This window comes from Tachyglossus aculeatus, chromosome 11, assembly GCF_015852505.1.
Source record: "Tachyglossus aculeatus isolate mTacAcu1 chromosome 11, mTacAcu1.pri, whole genome shotgun sequence".
Lineage (NCBI taxonomy): Eukaryota > Metazoa > Chordata > Mammalia > Monotremata > Tachyglossidae > Tachyglossus > Tachyglossus aculeatus.
This window is the reverse complement of record NC_052076.1, coordinates 4,920,294-4,937,542: the sequence shown is the minus strand read 5'-3', so window position 1 is coordinate 4,937,542 and position 17,249 is coordinate 4,920,294. Positions and strand designations below refer to the sequence as shown.

Genomic DNA, 17,249 nt, shown 5'->3' with positions numbered 1-17,249 from the left:
AGTTGGCAACATATAGAGACAGTCCCTACCCAACAGTGGGCTCACAGTCGAAAAGGGGGAGACAGAGAACAAAACCAAACATACTAACAAAATAAAATAGAATAGATATGTACAAGTTAAATAAATAGAGTAATATATATGTACAAACATATATACATATATATAGGTACTGTGGGGAAGGGAAGGAGGTAAGATGGGGGGATGGAGAGGGGGAGATGATATTCACTGGGGGACTTGAGGGTAAGGTGGTCTCTTCTCCTCATTATTATTCATTCATTCAGTCGTATTTATTGAGTGCTTACTGTGTGCAAAGCTCTGTACTAAGCACTTGGGGGAGAATAAATATGATTGAGTGACCAACTTGCTGACTACTAGAGAAGCAGCGTGGCTTAGTGGTAAGAGCCTGGGCTTGGGAGTGAGAGGTCATGGGTTCTAATCCTGGGTCCCTCACGTCAGCTGTGTGACTTTAGGCAAGTCACTTCACTTCTCTGGGCCTCAGTTCCTTCGTCTGTAAAATGGGGATTAAGACTGTGAGCCCCAGGTGGGACAAGCTGACGACCTTGCAGCGTGGCTCAGTGGAAAGAGCCCGGGCTTTGGAGTCAGAGGTCATGGGTTCAAATCCCAGCTCCGCCACTCGTCAGTAGTGTGACTTGGGGCAAGTCACTTAACTTCTCTGGGCCTGTTACCTCATCTGGAAAATGAGGATTAAGACTGGGAGCCCCCCGTGGAACAACCTGATCACCTTGTCATGGGTTCAAATCCAGGCTCTGCCAATTGTCAGCTGTGTGACTTGGGGCAAGTCACTTCACTTCTCTGGGCCTCAGTTCCCTCATCTGGAAAATGGGGATTAAGACTGTGAGCCCCACATGGGACAACCTGATCACCTTGTAAATTCCCCAGCGCTTGGAACAGTGATCTGCACATAGTAAGCGCTTAATAAATGCCATTATTATTGTTATACTAGCGCTTAGAAAAGTGCTTGGCACATAGTAAGCGCTTAACATGTCTGCTGTGTGACCTTGGGCAAGTCACTTAACTTCTCTGAGCCTCAGTTACCCCATCTGTAAAATGGGGATTAAGACTGTGAGCCCCGCGTGGGACAACCTGATCACCTTGTATCCCCCCAGCGCTTAGAACAGTGCTCTGCACATAGTAAGCGCTTAACAAATGCCATCATTATTATTATTATTATTATTAACAAAAACCAACATTATTATTACCAGAGGAAGTTCAAGCAGTGGGCAGCAGAGGGGGAAAGAAGCCTGGAAAACCTTGAAAGCCCCAAGAGACACCAAAAATGAATCAGGGGAGACATTTAAGACGCGACTCTTGAAGCAATTTTAAGTCACCCACGCGGGAAGCGAATGGCTACATTCATCTCCGCTTAAAACAGCACATTTGCAGTAACACTCACAGGTGCTGGAGTTTCTAAACTTTCCTCTAACATGGTTGTATTTGGAGGATTTTTAAGGGTATTCTTTTAAGCGCTTATTCTGTGCGAGGCCCTGTACTATACGCTGAGGAACCTAGAAGATAATCAAGTTGGTCTCAGTCCATTTCATTCATTCATTCATTCATTCATTCAATCGTATTTATTGAGCACTTACTGTGTGCAGAGCACTGTACTAAGCGCTTGGGAAGTACAAGTTGACAACATATAGAGACAGTCCCTACCCGACAGTGGGCTCACAGTCTAGAAGGGGGAGACACAAAACGAAACATGTTAACAAAATAAAATAAATATGTACAAATAAAATAGAGTAATAAATGCATACAAATATATATGCATTTACACAGGTGCTGTGGGGAGGGGAAGGAAGTAAGGGGGGGATTCATTCAATCGTATTTATTGAGCGATTACTGTGTGCAGAGCGCTGTACTAAGCGCTTGGGAAGTACAAGTTGGCAGCCTATATGTACATCACAAGAAGCAGCGTGGCTCAGTGGAAAGAGCACGGGCTTTGGAGCCAGAGGTCATGGGTTCAAATTTCTGCTCCGCCACTTGTCAGCTGTGTGACTTTGGGCAAGTCACTTAACTTCTGAGCCTCAGTTACCTCATCTGTAAAATGGGGATTGACTGTGAGCCCCCCGTGGGACAACCTGATCACCTTGTAACCTCCCCAGCGCTTAGAACAGTGCTTTGCACATAGTAAGCGCTTAATAAATGCCATTATTATTATTATTATCATTAACAAAATAAATAGAATAGTAAATATGTGCAAGTAAAATAGAGTAATAAATCTGTACAAATACAGCACAGAACAGTGCTTTGCACATAGTAAGTGCTTAATAAATGCCATTATTATTATTATTATTATCATTAACAAAATAAATAGAATAGTAAATATGTATAAGTAAAATAAATAGAGTAATAAATCTGTACAAATACAGCGCTTAGAACAGTGCTTTGCACATAGTAAGTGCTTAATAAATGCCATTATTATTATATGCAAGTTACCGAGGGTCTCCTATTATCAGTTACATTTCAAATCCCTACACTGTCTGGTAAACACCTTACATAGACAATATAAAAATCAGAATTTAAGAACATTGCGGATTGAAGTACGGGGCTGGTACTGAATGAGGCTGGAAAAATTAAAATGCAATCCCCCTAGGAGGCTTTCAAAATGTGTATCTCAGGGTGGGGAAAAAAAATTCCCCCCAGATGAGAGAGAGCGAGAGAGACTGATATGGGTGGGGGAAGAAAGAGTGAGACAGAGAGAAAGAGAGAGATAAGGAAACTCTATATTCCATGGAGAAAAGGAGCCAATCTCGGAAAAACGGACACCAGGGGACAATCAATCAATCAATCGTATTTATTGAGCATTTACTGTGTGCAGAGCACTGTACTAAGCGCTTGGGAAGTACAAGTTGGCAACATATAGAGGCAGTTCCTACCCAACAGTGGGCTCACAGTCTAGAAGGCGGAGACAGAGAACAAAACAAAACATATTAACAAAATAAAATAAATAGAATAGATATGTAGAAGTAAAATAAATAACTAGAGTAATAAATATGTATAAACATATATACATATATACAGGTGGACAGAATCCACATGGGGCTCACAGTGATGATGATGGCATTTGTTAAGCGCTTACTACGTGCAAAGCACTGTTCCAAGCGCTGGGTTAACTCCCATTTTACAGATGAGGGGACTGAGTCTCAGAGAAGTTAAGTGCCTTGTCCAAGGTCACGCAGCTGAGAAGTGACGGAGCTGATTTAGAACCCAGGTCCTTCTGATTCCCAAGCCTGTGCTCTATCCACTAGGGCTTGCATCAAGCATTTACTATTCATTCATTCAATCATATTTATTGAGCGCTTACTGTGTGCAGAGCACTGTACTAAGTGCTTGAAGGAGCCCTGCCCTTGGCTTCAGTGCAAGCAGATTAGATACAGTCCCTGTCCCACATGGGGATTTCAGTTTAAGAGGGAAGAAAAATGGGTATTTTGTCCTCACTTTACAGATCAGTAAACTGAGGCACAGAGAATTTAAGTGATTTATCCAAGGCCACTCAGCAGGTAATGGGAGAGGCAGGGTTAGAATCCAGATATCCTGACACCTAGGCCTGGTATCTTTTTACTAGCTTCTGGATTCTGGCTGCCTTGGGGGAGACTTTTTTTTACTTCATCATCATCATCATCAATCGTATTTATTGAGCGCTTACTATGTGCAGAGCACTGTACTAAGCGCTTGGGAAGTACAAATTGGCAACATATAGAGACAGTCCCTACCCAACAGTGGGCTCACAGTCTAAAAGGGGGAGACAGAGAACAAAACCAAACATACTAACAAAATAAAATAAATAGAATAGATATGTACAAGTAAAATAAATAAATAAATAGAGTAATAAATATGTACAAACATATATACATATATACAGGTGCTGTGGGGAAGGGAAGGAGGTAAGATGGGGGGATGGAGAGGGGGACAAGGGGGAGAGGAAGGAAGGGGCTCAGTCTGGGAAGGCCTCCTGGATGTACAAAGTATGTACTTTTTATACTTTGTATTTGTTAAGTGCTTACTATGGGTCAGGCACTGTACTGAGCAGTGCAGTAAATAAAAGATAATCAGTTTGGTCACATCTCATGCCTCACATGGGGCTCACAGCCTTAATCCTCTCCCCCTTCTAGACTGTGAGCCCACTGTTGGGTAGGGACCGTCTCTCTATGTTGCCAACTTGGGCTTCCCAAGCGCTCAGTACAGCACTCTGCACACAGTAAGCGCTCAATAAAGCGTGGCTCAGTGGAAAGAGCCCGGGCTTTGGAGTCAGAGGTCATGGGTTCGAATCCCAGCTCCTCCACGTCTGCTGTGTGACCTTGGGCAAGTCACTTAACTTCTCTGAGCCTCAGTTCCCTCATCTGTAGAATGGGGATTAAGACTGTGAGTCCCCCGTGGGACAACCTGATTACCCTGTAACCTCCCCAGCGCTTTGAACAGTGCTTTGCACATAGTAAGCGCTTAATAAATCCCATCATTATTATTAATAAATACGATTGAATGAATGAATGAATCCTCACGAGGTAGTTGAGTGAAGTGACTTGCCCAAGACCATTCAATCGTATTTACTGAGCGCTTACTGTGTGCAGAGCGCCGTACTAAGCGCTTGGGAAGTCCAAGTTGGCAACGTAGAGAGACGGTCCCTACCCAACAACAGGCTCACACAGCACACACGTAGTGTTCTGGGTTCTAATCCCGGCTGCTCTAATCAATCAATCAATCGTATTTATTGAGCGCTTACTGTGTGCGGAGCACTGTACTAAGCGCTTGCACCGTACTAAGCGCTTGCACTCTAATTCCCAGGCCCTTGTTCTTTCCACTAGGTCACGCTGGTCCTTGTTCAAACCTCTGTCTCTAAAGCTCCTACTGAGACTGTGAGCCCACTGTTGGGTAGGGACTGTCTCTATATGTTGCCAATTTGTACTTCCCAAGCGCTTAGTACAGTGCTCTGCACATAGTAAGCGCTCAATAAATGCGATTGATGATGATGATGAAGCCCAAGAGGGGTTTTCTGTTTGATTGTTTTTGTTTCCATAAAACTCTTCTGAACCTGGGGATGCTCCTTCACCCAAACAAGTGCTCACTGCTACATCGGGGGGGGCTCCAAGGCTGTGCCCCCCCCCTGCTAGGGGTAGCAGGGACGGAGAGCCCAGCCTCACAGCGCAATTAGTCAATCAATTAATTAATGGTATGTAGTGGGCGCTTATTTTGTGCCGGGTGGTGTACTAAATGTTTGGAAGAGTACGATATAAAAAACTGAGTGGGTAGAAGTGGGGGAGAAAGACAACAAAACAAAACGAGTAGACAGGCATCAGTTCTGTTGTCCCCTCCCAAGCGTTTAGTACAGTGCCCTGCATATGGTCTGCACTAGTGGAAGCAAAGAACCCGGGATTGGGAGTCAGAGGATGTGGTTTCTAATCCCGGCTCCACCACTTGTCTGATGTGTGACCTTGGGCAAGTCACTTAACTTCTCTGGGCCTCAGTTCCCTCATCTGGAAAATGGGGATTAAAAGTGTGAGCCCTGATTACCTCTGCTCCTCCTCCCCTCCCCATCGCCCCTACTCCCTCCATCTACTCTACCCCCTTCCCCTCCCTACAGAACTTCTGTATATTTGTACATATTTATTACTCTATTCTTTATTAATGATGTGTATATATCTATAATTCTATTTATTTTGATGGCTTTGATGCCTGTCTACTTGTTTTGTTGTCTGTCTCCCCCCTTCTAGGCTGTGTTGGTTAGGGATTGTCTCTATCAGTTGCCGAATTGTACTTTTCAAGCGCTTAGTCCAGTGCTCTGCACACAGTAAGCACTCAGTAAACACCACTGAATGAATAATAATAATAATAATGGTATTTGTTAAGCGCTTACTATGTGCCAAGCACTGTTCTAAGGGCTGGCGGGGATACAAGATAATCAGGTTGTCCCACATGGGGCTCACAGTCTTCATCCCCATTTTACAGATGAGGGAACTGAGGCCCAGAGAAGTGAAGTGACTGGCCCAAAGTCACACAGCAGACAAGTGGCGGAGCCAGGATTTGAACCCACGACCTCTAACTCGCAGGCCCAGTCTCTTTCTACTGCGCCACACTGTTTCTCTGGTTACCTTGTATCTATTTACTATTCTATTTATTTTATTTTGTTAATATGTTTTGTTTTGTTGTCTGTCTCCCCCTTCTAGACTGTGAGCCCGTTGTTGGGTAGGGACTGTCTCTAGATGTGATCAACTTGTACTTCCCAAGCGCTTAGTACAGTGCTCTGCACACAGTAAGCGCTCAATAATATGTTGCCAACTTGGACTTTGCAAGCCCTTAGTACAGTGCTCTGCACACAGTAAGCGCTCAATAAATACGATTGAATTGAATTGAATAAATACAGTTGAACGAATGAATGCCCCAGAGCTTAGAACATTCATTCATCCATTCATAATAATAATAATAATAATGGCATTTATTAAGTGCTTACTATGTGCATTGCACTGTTCTAAGCGCTGGGGTGGTTACAAGCTGATCAGATGGTCCCACGGGGGGCTCACAGTCTTAATCCCCATTTTACACATGAGGGAACTGAGGCCCAGAGAAGTGAAGTGACTGGCCCAAAGTCACACAGCTGACAATTGGCAGAGCCGGGATTTGAACCCATGACCTCTGACTCCAATTCATTCATTCAATCGTATTTATTGAGCGCTTACTGTGTGCAGAGCACTGTACTAGGCGCTTGGGAAGTACAAGTTGGCCACATCTAAAGATGGTCCCTACCCAACAGCGGGCTCACAGTCTAGAACAGTGCTTGGCTCATAGTAAGCGCTTAACAAATACCATCATCATTATTATTAATACCACTAATGGGGAAAAAGGTGGTTATTAATTCAATCAATCGTATTTATTGAGCGTTTATCACTAGACTGAGCGCCCTTCCCCACGACGGCCCAAGACGAAGGCCGACGTGAGGAAAGAAGTAGTTCCGGCTCCCAGGCCGGTGTGGCTCCGCTGCTGCTTCTCTTTTCATTCGCCTCACACAGTCCCGAGAAAGCAGCGTGAGGAAAAAGAGTCCCCCGGGAATGCGGCCTCCTTGTTGGCTTCCACCTCATTCATTCATTCAATGGTATTTATTGAGCACTTACTGTGTGCAGAGCACTGGACTAAGAGCTTGGGAAGTACAAGTGGGCAAGAGATACAGTCCCTACCCCACAATGGGCTGACAGTCTAGAAGGGGGGAGACAGACACCCAAACAAGTAGACAGGTGTCAACAGCATCAGAATAAATAGAATTATAGTTATATCCATTCATTCAATGGTATTTATTGAGTGCTTACATTCATTCAATGGTATTTATTGAGTGCTTACTGTGTGCAGAGCACTGGACTAAGCGCTTGGGAAGTACAAGTGGGCAACAGATACGGCCCCTACCCCACAATGGGCTCACAGTATAGAAGGGGGGAGACAGACACCCAAACAAGTAGACAGGTGTCAATAGCATCAGAATAAATAGAATTATAGTTATATTCATTCATTCAGTGGTATTTATTGAGCACTTACTGTATGCAGAGCACTGGACTAAGCACTTGGGAAGTACAAGTGGGCAACAGATACAGTCCCTACCCCACAATGGGCTCACAGTCTAGAAGGGGGGTGACAGACACCAAAACAAGTAGAGAGGTGTCAATAGCATCAGAATAAATAGAAGTACAATTATATTCATTCAATGGTATTTATTGAGCGCTTACTGTATGCAGAGCACTGGACTAAGCGCTTGGGAAGTACAAGTCGGCAACAGATACAGTCCCTACCCCACAATGGGCTCACAGTCTAGAAGGAGGGAGACAGACACCAAAATAAGCAGACAGGTGTCAATAGCATCAGAGTAATAGAATTATAGTTATATTCATTCAATGGTATTTATTGAGCGCTTACTGTATGCAGAGCACTGGACTAAGCGCTTGGGAAGTACAAGTCGGCAACAGATACAGTCCCTACCCCACAATGGGCTCACAGTCTAGAAGGGGGGTGACAGACACCAAAACAAGTAGACAGGTGTCAATAGCATCAGAATAAATAGAATTATAGTTATATTCATTCATTCAATGGTATTTATTGAGTGCTTACTGTGTGCAGAGCGCTTGGGAAGTACAAGTTGGCAACATATAGAGACGGTCCCTACGCAACAACAGGCTCACAGTCGAGAAGAATTATAGTTATATTCATTCATTCAATCGCATTTAGTGGGTGCTTACTGTGTGCAGAGCACTGTACTAAGCGCTATTAATGACGATAGACACATCATTAACAAAATACGTACAAGTAGACATCAGTGCTGTGGGGGAGGCAAAGGGGGTAGGGCAGAAGGAGGGAGGGGAAAACAAAACAGAAAACAAGTTGTCTACTTGCTTTGTTGTCTGCCTCCTACCTTCTGGACTGTGAGCCTGTTTTTGGGTCGGGACCTTCTCTATGTTGCCGATTTGCCCTTCCCAAGCGCTTAGTACAGTGCTCCGCACACAGTAAAGTCTCAATAATAATAATAATGACATTTATTAAGCACTTACTATGTGCAAAGCACTGTTCTAAGCGCTGGGGAGGTTACAAGGTGATCAGGTTGTCCCACGGGGGGCTCACAGTCTTCATCCCCATTTTACAGATGAGGTCACTGAGGCCCAGAGAAGTTAAATGACTTGCCCAAAGTCAAACAGCTGACAATTGGCAGAGCTGGGATAAATACGATTGAATGAATGAATGAATGGGGGCAGTGGGGAGCAGAGACTTCTAGACTCTTCTAGACTGGGAGCCCATTATTGGGAAGGGACCATCTCTATATGTTGTCTATTTGTACTTCCCAAGCGCTTATTCCAGTGTTGTGCACACAGTAAGTGATCAATAAATACTATTGAATGAATGAATAATAATAATAATAATAATGGCATTTGTTAAGCGCTTCCTATGTGCCAAGCACGGTTCTAAGCACTGGGGAGGATACAAGGTGGTTAAGTTGACCCACTTGGGGCTAACAGTCTTCATCCCCATTTTCCAGATGAGGTCACTGAGGCACAGAGAAGTGAAGTGACTTGCCCAAAGTCACCCAGCTGACAATTGGCGGAGCCGGGATCTGAACCCACGACCTCTGACTCCCAAGCCCGGGCTCTTTTCCACTGAGCCACGCTGCTTCTCCAAATGGCATTTATTAAGCGCTTCCTATGTGCAAAGCACTGTTCTAAGCTCTGGAAAGGTTACAAGGTGATCAGATTGTCCCCCGGGGGGCTGACAGTCCTCATCCCCATTTTACAGGTGAGGTAACTGAGGCCCAGAGAAGTGAAGTGACTTGCCCAAAGTCACCCAGCTGACAAGTGGGGGAGTCTGGATTTGAACCCATGACCTCTGACTCCAAAGCCCGGGCTCTTTTCCACTGAGCCGTGCTGCTTCTCCAAATGGCATTTATTAAGCGCTTGCTATGTGCAAAGCACTGTTCTAAGCGCTGGGGAGGTTACAAGGTGATCAGGTTGTCCCCTGGGGGGGGGTGGGGGCTCACAATCTTCATCTTCTAGACTGTGAGCCCGCTGTTGGGTAGGGACCGTCTCTATCTGTTGCCAACTTGTACTTCCCAAGCGCTTAGTACAGTGCTGTGCACACAGTAAGTGCTCAATAAATACGATTGAATGAATGAATGAATCCCCATTTTCCAGATGAGGTAACTGAGGCCCAGAGAAGTGAAGTGACTTGCCCGAAGTCACATAGCTGACAAGTGGCGGAGCCGGGATTTGAACCCATGACCTCTGACTCCAAAGCCCGGGCTCTTTCCACTGAGCCACGCTGCTTCTCCAACAGTGCTCTGCTCACAGCAGGCGCTCAATAAATACGATTGAATGAATGAATGAATGAATGAATGAAAATGCAAGAAAATGGATGATTCGGAGGGACTTTTTTTCAGCTAGTATACCATAACCAAGAGTAATGCAGTGGTTATATTTCATTTGTCTCCATCTGTTGATGAATTGTACTTTCCAAGTGCTTAGTACAGTGCTCTGCACACAGTAAGCGCTCAATAAATACCTCCCCGTCCTCCCCCTCCCTATACTCCCGCCTTACCTCCTTCTCTTCCCCACAGCACCTGTATATACGTATATATGTTTGTACATATTAATTACTCTATTTATTTTATTTGTACATATTTATTCTATTTATTTTATTTTGTTAATGTGTTTTGTTTTGTTGTCTGTCTCCCCCTTCTAGACTGTGAGCCCGCTGTTGGGTAGGGACCGTCTCTAGATGTCGTCAACTTGTACTTCCCAAGCGCTTAGTCCAGCGGTTTGCACGCAGTAAGCGCTCAATAAATACGATTGAATGAATGAATGAATGAATTTATTTTATTTGTACATATTTATTCTATTTATTTTATTTTGTTAATATGTTTTGTTTTGTTGTCTGTCTCCCCCTTCTAGACTGTGAGCCCACTGTTGGGTAGGGACTGTCTCTATATGTTGCCAACCTGTACTTCCCAAGTGCTTAGTACAGTGTTCTGCACACAGTAAGAGCTCAATAAATACAATTGAATGAAAGAAGTAAGCGCACAATAAATACCATTGAATGACTGAATGGAATACCATTGAATGAATGAATGAAATACCATTGAATGAATGAATGAAATATAAATGAATGAATGAAATATGAATGAATGAATGAATTAAATATCATTGTTTGAATGAATGAATAAAATACGAATGAATGAATGAAATATGAATGAAGAATGAATTAATGAAATATGAACGAATGAATGAAGTACGAATGAATGAATGATGAATGAAATACAAATGAATGAATGAAGTACGACTGAATGAATTAATGAAATACAAATGAATGAAATATGAATGAAACATGAATGAATGAATGAAGCACGAATGTATGAATGAATGAATGATGAATGAAATACGAATGAATGAAGTACGAATGAATGACAAAAGTACGAATGAATGAATTAATGAAAGACGAATGAATGAATGAAGTACGAATGAATGAAGTACGAATGAATGAATGATGAATGAAATACGAATGAATGAATGAAGTACGAATGAATCACTGAAGTACGAATGAATGAATTAATGAAGTATGAATGAATGAGGTACAAATGAATGAATGATGAATGAAGTCCGAATGAATGAATGAAGTACGAACGAATGACAAAAGTCCGAATGAATGAATTAATGAAAGACGAATGAATGAATGAAGTACGAATGAATGAATGATGAATGAAATACGAATGAATGAATGAAGTACGAATGAATGAATGATGAATGAAATACGAATGAATGAATGAAGTACGAATGAATGACTGATGTACGAATGAATGAATTAATGAAATACGAATGAATGAAGTACTAATGAATGAATGAATGAATGAATGAATGAATGAATGAATGAGGGCGTCGAGCGGAATGAAGGAGACCCGGCCGTGATGCGAATCAATGCGCGGGACGGGGGGCGGGGCCGTGCGTCACGGCGTGCGTGCGTCCGTGCGTAAGGCCGTGCGTGCGTGCGTGCGTGCGCGGGGCAGCGCGGCGCCGAGCCGAGGGGGAGGAGCAGTAGCAGCAGCGGCGGCGGGGGGGGAGGGGGGGCGCGCGCGCCCGGGGGATGGGGGAGACGCTCTCCGGGGGGGAGTCCAGAGGACAGCCAGGGCGGGAGCGGAGAAAGGGCCCGGGGGCCGCCTCGCAGCCCCCAGCGCCGCCCCGGCCGGCCCCGACCGGCATGAGCCAGCTGAGCCGCCGCCGCCGCCGCCCCCGCCCCTCCCGCCGCCCCTCCCGGGGCCCCGCCGGCCCCCGGCCCCGCTGACGGGCCCAGGAGCCGCGCGCCGCCATGGGGCCCGCGCTCAGGGGCCTGCTGGCCTGCAGCCTTTGGGCCCTGCTCAGAGGTGAGCCCGGGCCCCGCCGCGCGGGCGGAGAGGGACGGACGGGAGGAGGAGGAGGAGGAGGAGGAGCACCCCCGGGGTGGGGGGTCGGCGTGCCGGGAGAGAGGGGGGCAGGTTGTGTGCGTGTGTGTGTGTGGGGGGGCAGCTGTGAGGAGATAGGGAGAGGTTGGGGGCGAGGAGAGGGAGGTTGTGTGGGGGGGAGAGATCGGGTGGGAGGGAGAGATTGCGGGTGGGGAGAGCTGTGAGGAGGGAGAGATTGTTTGGGGGAGATCTGGGAGGGGAGAGAGAGCGGGTGGGAGAGAGAGGGAGAGATTGTGGGCGACGAGAGGGAGGCTGTGGGGGAGAGCTGTGAGCAGAGAGGGAGAGATTATGGGCGAGGAGAGGGAGATTGGGGTGGGGGGAGAGCTGTGAGGAGGGAGAGGTCGGGGGTGGGGAGAGCTGGGGGGAGAGGGAGAGATTGTTTGGGGGAGATCTGTGAGGAGGGAGAGATTGGGGGCGAGGAGAGGGAGATTGTGGGGGAGAGCTATGAGGAGGGAGAGGTCGGGTGTCGGGGAGAGCTGTGAGGAGAGGGAGAGATCGGGTGGGAGAGAGGGGGAGATTGTGGGGGAGAGCTGTGAGGAGAGAGGGAGATCGGGAGGGAGGGAGAGGTTGTGGGGGAGAGCTGTGAGGAGAGATCGGGTTGGGGAGGAGAGGGAGATTGTGTGGGGGAGAGCTGTGAGGAGCGAGAGATCGGGTGGGGGAGATCTGTGAGGAGAGAGAGAGAGAGATCGGGTGGGAGAGAGGGGGAGAGATGGGGGGTGAGGAGGGAGAGGCCGGGGGTGGGGGGAGACCTGTGAGGAGAGAGGGAGAGATTGTGTGGGGGAGATCTGTGAGGAGGGAGAGACTGTGGGTGGGGAGAGCTGGGAGGAGAGAGGGAGAGATTGTGGGTGGGGAGATCTGGGAGGAGAGAGACCGGGTGGGTGAGGAGAGGGAGGTTGTGTGGAGGAGGTCTGAGGAGAGAGAGATCGGGTGTGGGGGAGATCGGTGAGGAGAGAGAGAGAGAGAGAGATTGTGGGTGGGGAGATCTGTGAGGAGAGAGAGAGATCGGGTGGGAGGGAGAGACTGTGGCTGAGAGAGAGATTGTGTGGGGGAGATCTGTGAGGAGGGAGAGATCGGGTGGGAGGGGGAGGATGTGGTGGGGAGATCTGTGAGGAGAGAGATCGGGTGGGAGAGAGAGATTCTGTGGGGGAGATCTGAGGAGGGAGAGATCGGGTGGGAGAGGGAGAGATCGGATTTGGGGGAGGTCTGTGAGGAGAGAGAGATTGTTGGGGGGAGATCTGTGAGGAGAGAGATTGTGTAGGGGAGATCTGTGAGGAGAGATTGTGTGGGAGATCTGTGAGGAGGGAGAGATTGTGGGTGGGGAGATCTGTGAGGAGAGAGATCGGGTGGGAGAGAGATTGTGTGGGGGAGAGAGATTGAGTGTGGGAGATCTGTGAGAAGGGAGAGATCGGGTGGGAGAGAGAGAGGCAGAGATCGTGGGGGGAGATCTGAGGAGAGAGAGATCAGGTGGGAGAGAGATTGTGGGTGAGATCTGTGAGGAGAAAGAGAGATCGGGTGGGAGGGAGAGGGAGAGGGAGAGATGGGGTTTGGGGGAGGTCTGAGACGAGAGATTGTTGGGAGGAGATCTGTGAGAAGAGATTGGGTGGGAGTGAGTGTGTGTGTGTGTGTGTGTGTGTGTGTGTGAGAGGGAGAGATCTGTGAGGAGAGAGATTGGGTGGGAGGGAGAGATTGTGCGAGGGGGATCTGTGAGAGATCGGGTGTGGGAGAGTTGAGTGTGTATGTGTGTCTGTGTGAGAGAGAGAGAGGGAGAGATTGTGTGGGGGAGATCTGTGAGAGGAGAGAGATTGGGTGTGAGTGAATGTCTGTGTGTGTTTGAGAGAGAGAGATTGTGCGTGGGGGAGATCTGTGAGAGGAGAGATCGGCCTCTAGACTGTAAGCTCATTATGGGCCGGGGACACGTCTGCTAATTCTCTTGTACTCTCTCAAGCACTTAGAGCAGTGCTCTGCACACAGTAAGCGTCCAGTAAATACCATCGATTGACTGATTGGGTGTGAGCGAGAGTATGTGTGTGAGGGGGAGAGAGCTGTGTGAGAAGAGAGATCAGGCGTGAGAGTGAGTGAGTGGGTGTTTGTGAGCCGGAGAGAGATTGGGTGTGAGTGTGGAAGTGTGCGAAGGAGAGATCGTGCGTGGGGGGATCTGTGCGACCAGAGCGGATGGAACAGATCCTGCGTGCTAGGCACTCTGTGTATAATTGGGAATGATAGATTGGCAGTGAGAGATTTTGTGTGTTGGGGGGTGAAGGAGAGATGGTGTGAGTGTGAGTGCATGCAGATGCCTGTGAGTGTGAGGAAAGGGGGCATCTAGTGGGGTGGAGAGAGGACAAAGTGAGAAGGGGATAGATTTTGGGGTGGGGAGGCGGGAGGCATGGACATGAGAGTGTATGCAATCAAACTTTTTTGAAGGGAACGTTTCGGCGTTAACATCCTCGTGTTGGCATCTGTCAACTTGCAGATCTGGGGATTCTCGTAAACTGCAAGTTCTTTTAGACACATGTTTGTCAAATTTTAGGGTTGGGGATTGTAGTTTTTGCTCAGAAGTAACCTTGTTCTGGGGTGGTTCCGTTTTGTTTTCTTGTCATTATCGCAAGCGTTTAAATGTTTTCTTCACCAAGTACTGTACTTTGTGAAGACAAAGAGGGTGTCTGACGGACTGTATCGTCTGTCTTCCGCTGTAGACTGGAAGGTCCTTGTGAGCAGGCGTTGAGTCTACCAACTCTGTTATAGTGCGCTTTCCCATTAGTTCAGTGCTCTGAACACAAAGTGCTCAGTAAACACCCTTGATTGTTAGAAGGGGAAAAGGGAAGGGGTTGCTCCTCAGAGATCTCTCCATCTAAATGTGAGCATTGAACAAACAAAAATTCAAGACCTTTAGTTCCAGACATTGTTGTGACGGTCAAGATGGAATGGTGGATGGGAGGGTGGATTTCATCCCTGGGGTTCCCCACAGCCGTAAAACCTCTGATTAAAGGGGATACATTTTGCAGGTAAAAAGAGGTCGGGGTAGTAGAATTCTTTTTAAAAAAATCAAGTTTATCACTGGGCATAGTTTGCCTTCCTTATTGAAGATCAGATATGTCTTGAAAGCAGGAAGAGTTCAGAGTAGAGTTATGATTTGGAGTTGGTTTTATGATGTTGATTCGGTACAAGTGTTAGTGGTAAATGACCGAGACTAACATTTTTCCGTCCTTAGTTCTGGTTTAGTTCGTGCCCCCCATCGATGCTCTTAGTGATTGCTTGAGATGGTCATTGATTCGTTCATTCATTTGTATTTATTGAGCGCTTGCTTCTAGACTGTGAGCCCGTTGTTGGGTAGGGACCGTCTCCATATGTTGCCAACTTGTACTTCCCAAGCGCTTAGTACAGTGCTCTGCACACAGTAAGCGCTCAGTAAATACGATTGAACGAATGCAGAGCACTGTACTAAGCGCTTGAGAGAGGACAGTACGGCAGTAAACAGTCACATTCCCTGCCCACAACGGGCTCACAGTCTAGAGCGGGGGAGACAGACATCAATAAAACGTGGTATTAAGCATTCCCTAATGCACTATTTTCATATTTTACTGTCATTGAAATGGCTGAGTTACTTATTTAAATAATACTTTCCATCCAGCTAAGATGGTGATGACTTTAGTGTACAGTAGAGCAAAAGAGCTGTGTATAAATGAGTTGGTATGCAATTTGGAACAATATCAATCATTCAGTGGTATTTACTGAACGCTCATTATATACTGAGCGCTTGGGAGAGCACAGTAAACCACAGACACATTCCCTGCCCATAATGAGCTATTGCAATGCCTTGCAAAGGACACTTCTTTGGACTCATGCCTACTCTGAGCAAAATGCCAGTGTTGTTTCCAGGAGGTGTCATGCGCTAAAGTGTCTTCGTGAACCTAAGGAGTATTATTATTATTTTAATTTTTATTTACGGTATTTGTTAAGCACTTTCTAGGTGCCAGGCACTATACTAAGCGCTGGGGTAGCTACAAGCAAATTAAGTTGGATACAGTCCCTGTCCCATATGAGGCTCCAAGTCTCAATCCCCACTTTACAGATGAGGTAACTGAGGCCCAGTGAAGTGACTTTCTCAAGGTCACACAGCAGGCAAGTGCAAGAGTCAGGATTAGAACTCAGGCCCATGCTGTATCCACTAGGCAACAGTGCCTCTTGTTAGATTGGGTCCATTTCCAGCCGATCACAAGGGTGACCCTGAATTGGGATTCCCACTCCTGGTCAGCGTCGATGGTGTCCCTCACTCCAGTGGACACTAGGCCGGGGGGCTCCGGGAAACTTTTCAGGGAATCTCCTGTTGCAAGTCGGACTACCGTTGGATTTACTGGATGTCCGAGGCTGGGGGAGCCCCGGGCCCGGACGGATTCTGAGCCTGGGGCCTCTGATGGGTGGAACCAGACTGTTCTTGGGAATGTAGTGAGTTTAACATCTGTTCCCCGAGCTCCATTTGGCTCCGTGTCAGTCCGCGGCCCCTCAGACCTCAGCCCCGGTTAGTCCGAGGCCGGGAGACCCCGGCCGCGTGTGCTGCAGACTCCATTTTAGGGAAAAGAAGCCGTGCAGCCAGCCCCGTTTCCAAAGGCTCGTTTTTAGTGGTTGTCTTCTCGAGGATCTTTCCACCGGTCCCACTAGTCGGGGTCTACATTGACCAGCGTGAGTGTAAATCGCGCTTGAACGCAGGCACATATGGCATTTACAAGTGCTGAGAGCACCACAGGGAAGGGCAATCTAGCTATCAATGCTTATTAAAGAAGCAGCCTCCCCTCAATCGCTACCGTTGTCTTCTCATGGGGGAAAGTTCACTTTTTTCATAGGCAGTCATTAAACAGAACTGTTTAGGTTTGAGATTGGTATTTGAATATGGGCAACGGACCCTCCCGTTGAACAACTGGAATTCTTTTATTTGGACCCTACCGCCATCGAAAGCATTCCTTTAACGTTTCTTAACCAGTTTTAACCGACGCACCCAACCCCACGTGCCGGCCGCTGCCGTGTGCATTCTGTACCAGGGCAGTGCCAATTCGTTTCCACATTTGTGGCGTGACCCTTCAGCCCTGCCGTGGCCTTGTCCTATTTCTTCCCCTGCCCGCCCCGATGCCCTTCACCCCCTTTTTTTTTTGTTTGGCATTGCCTAGTTTGGCTGTATCGTGCACGGTGCTGGGAAAGGGGTGTATGTGTGCGTGTGTTGATATGTTAGAAATGCTGATGCAAGCAGCATATTGGACACCGCTCCCCTCTTGGTGTGTATTTTTAG

General features: G+C 47.1%; 1 protein-coding gene across 1 annotated transcript in view; it reads left to right on the top strand.

The window, feature by feature from the left end:
• The first annotated feature begins 11,806 nt into the window (after positions 1 to 11,806).
• The window catches only part of LRP6 (LDL receptor related protein 6), a 143,132-nt gene continuing 137,689 nt past the window's right edge, over positions 11,807 to 17,249 (top strand). The window contains exon 1 of the mRNA XM_038753603.1: positions 11,807 to 11,893. Within this exon, the coding sequence (XP_038609531.1) occupies positions 11,839 to 11,893 (55 nt within the window). The 5' untranslated portion in view covers positions 11,807 to 11,838. The remainder of the gene's footprint in view (positions 11,894 to 17,249) is intronic.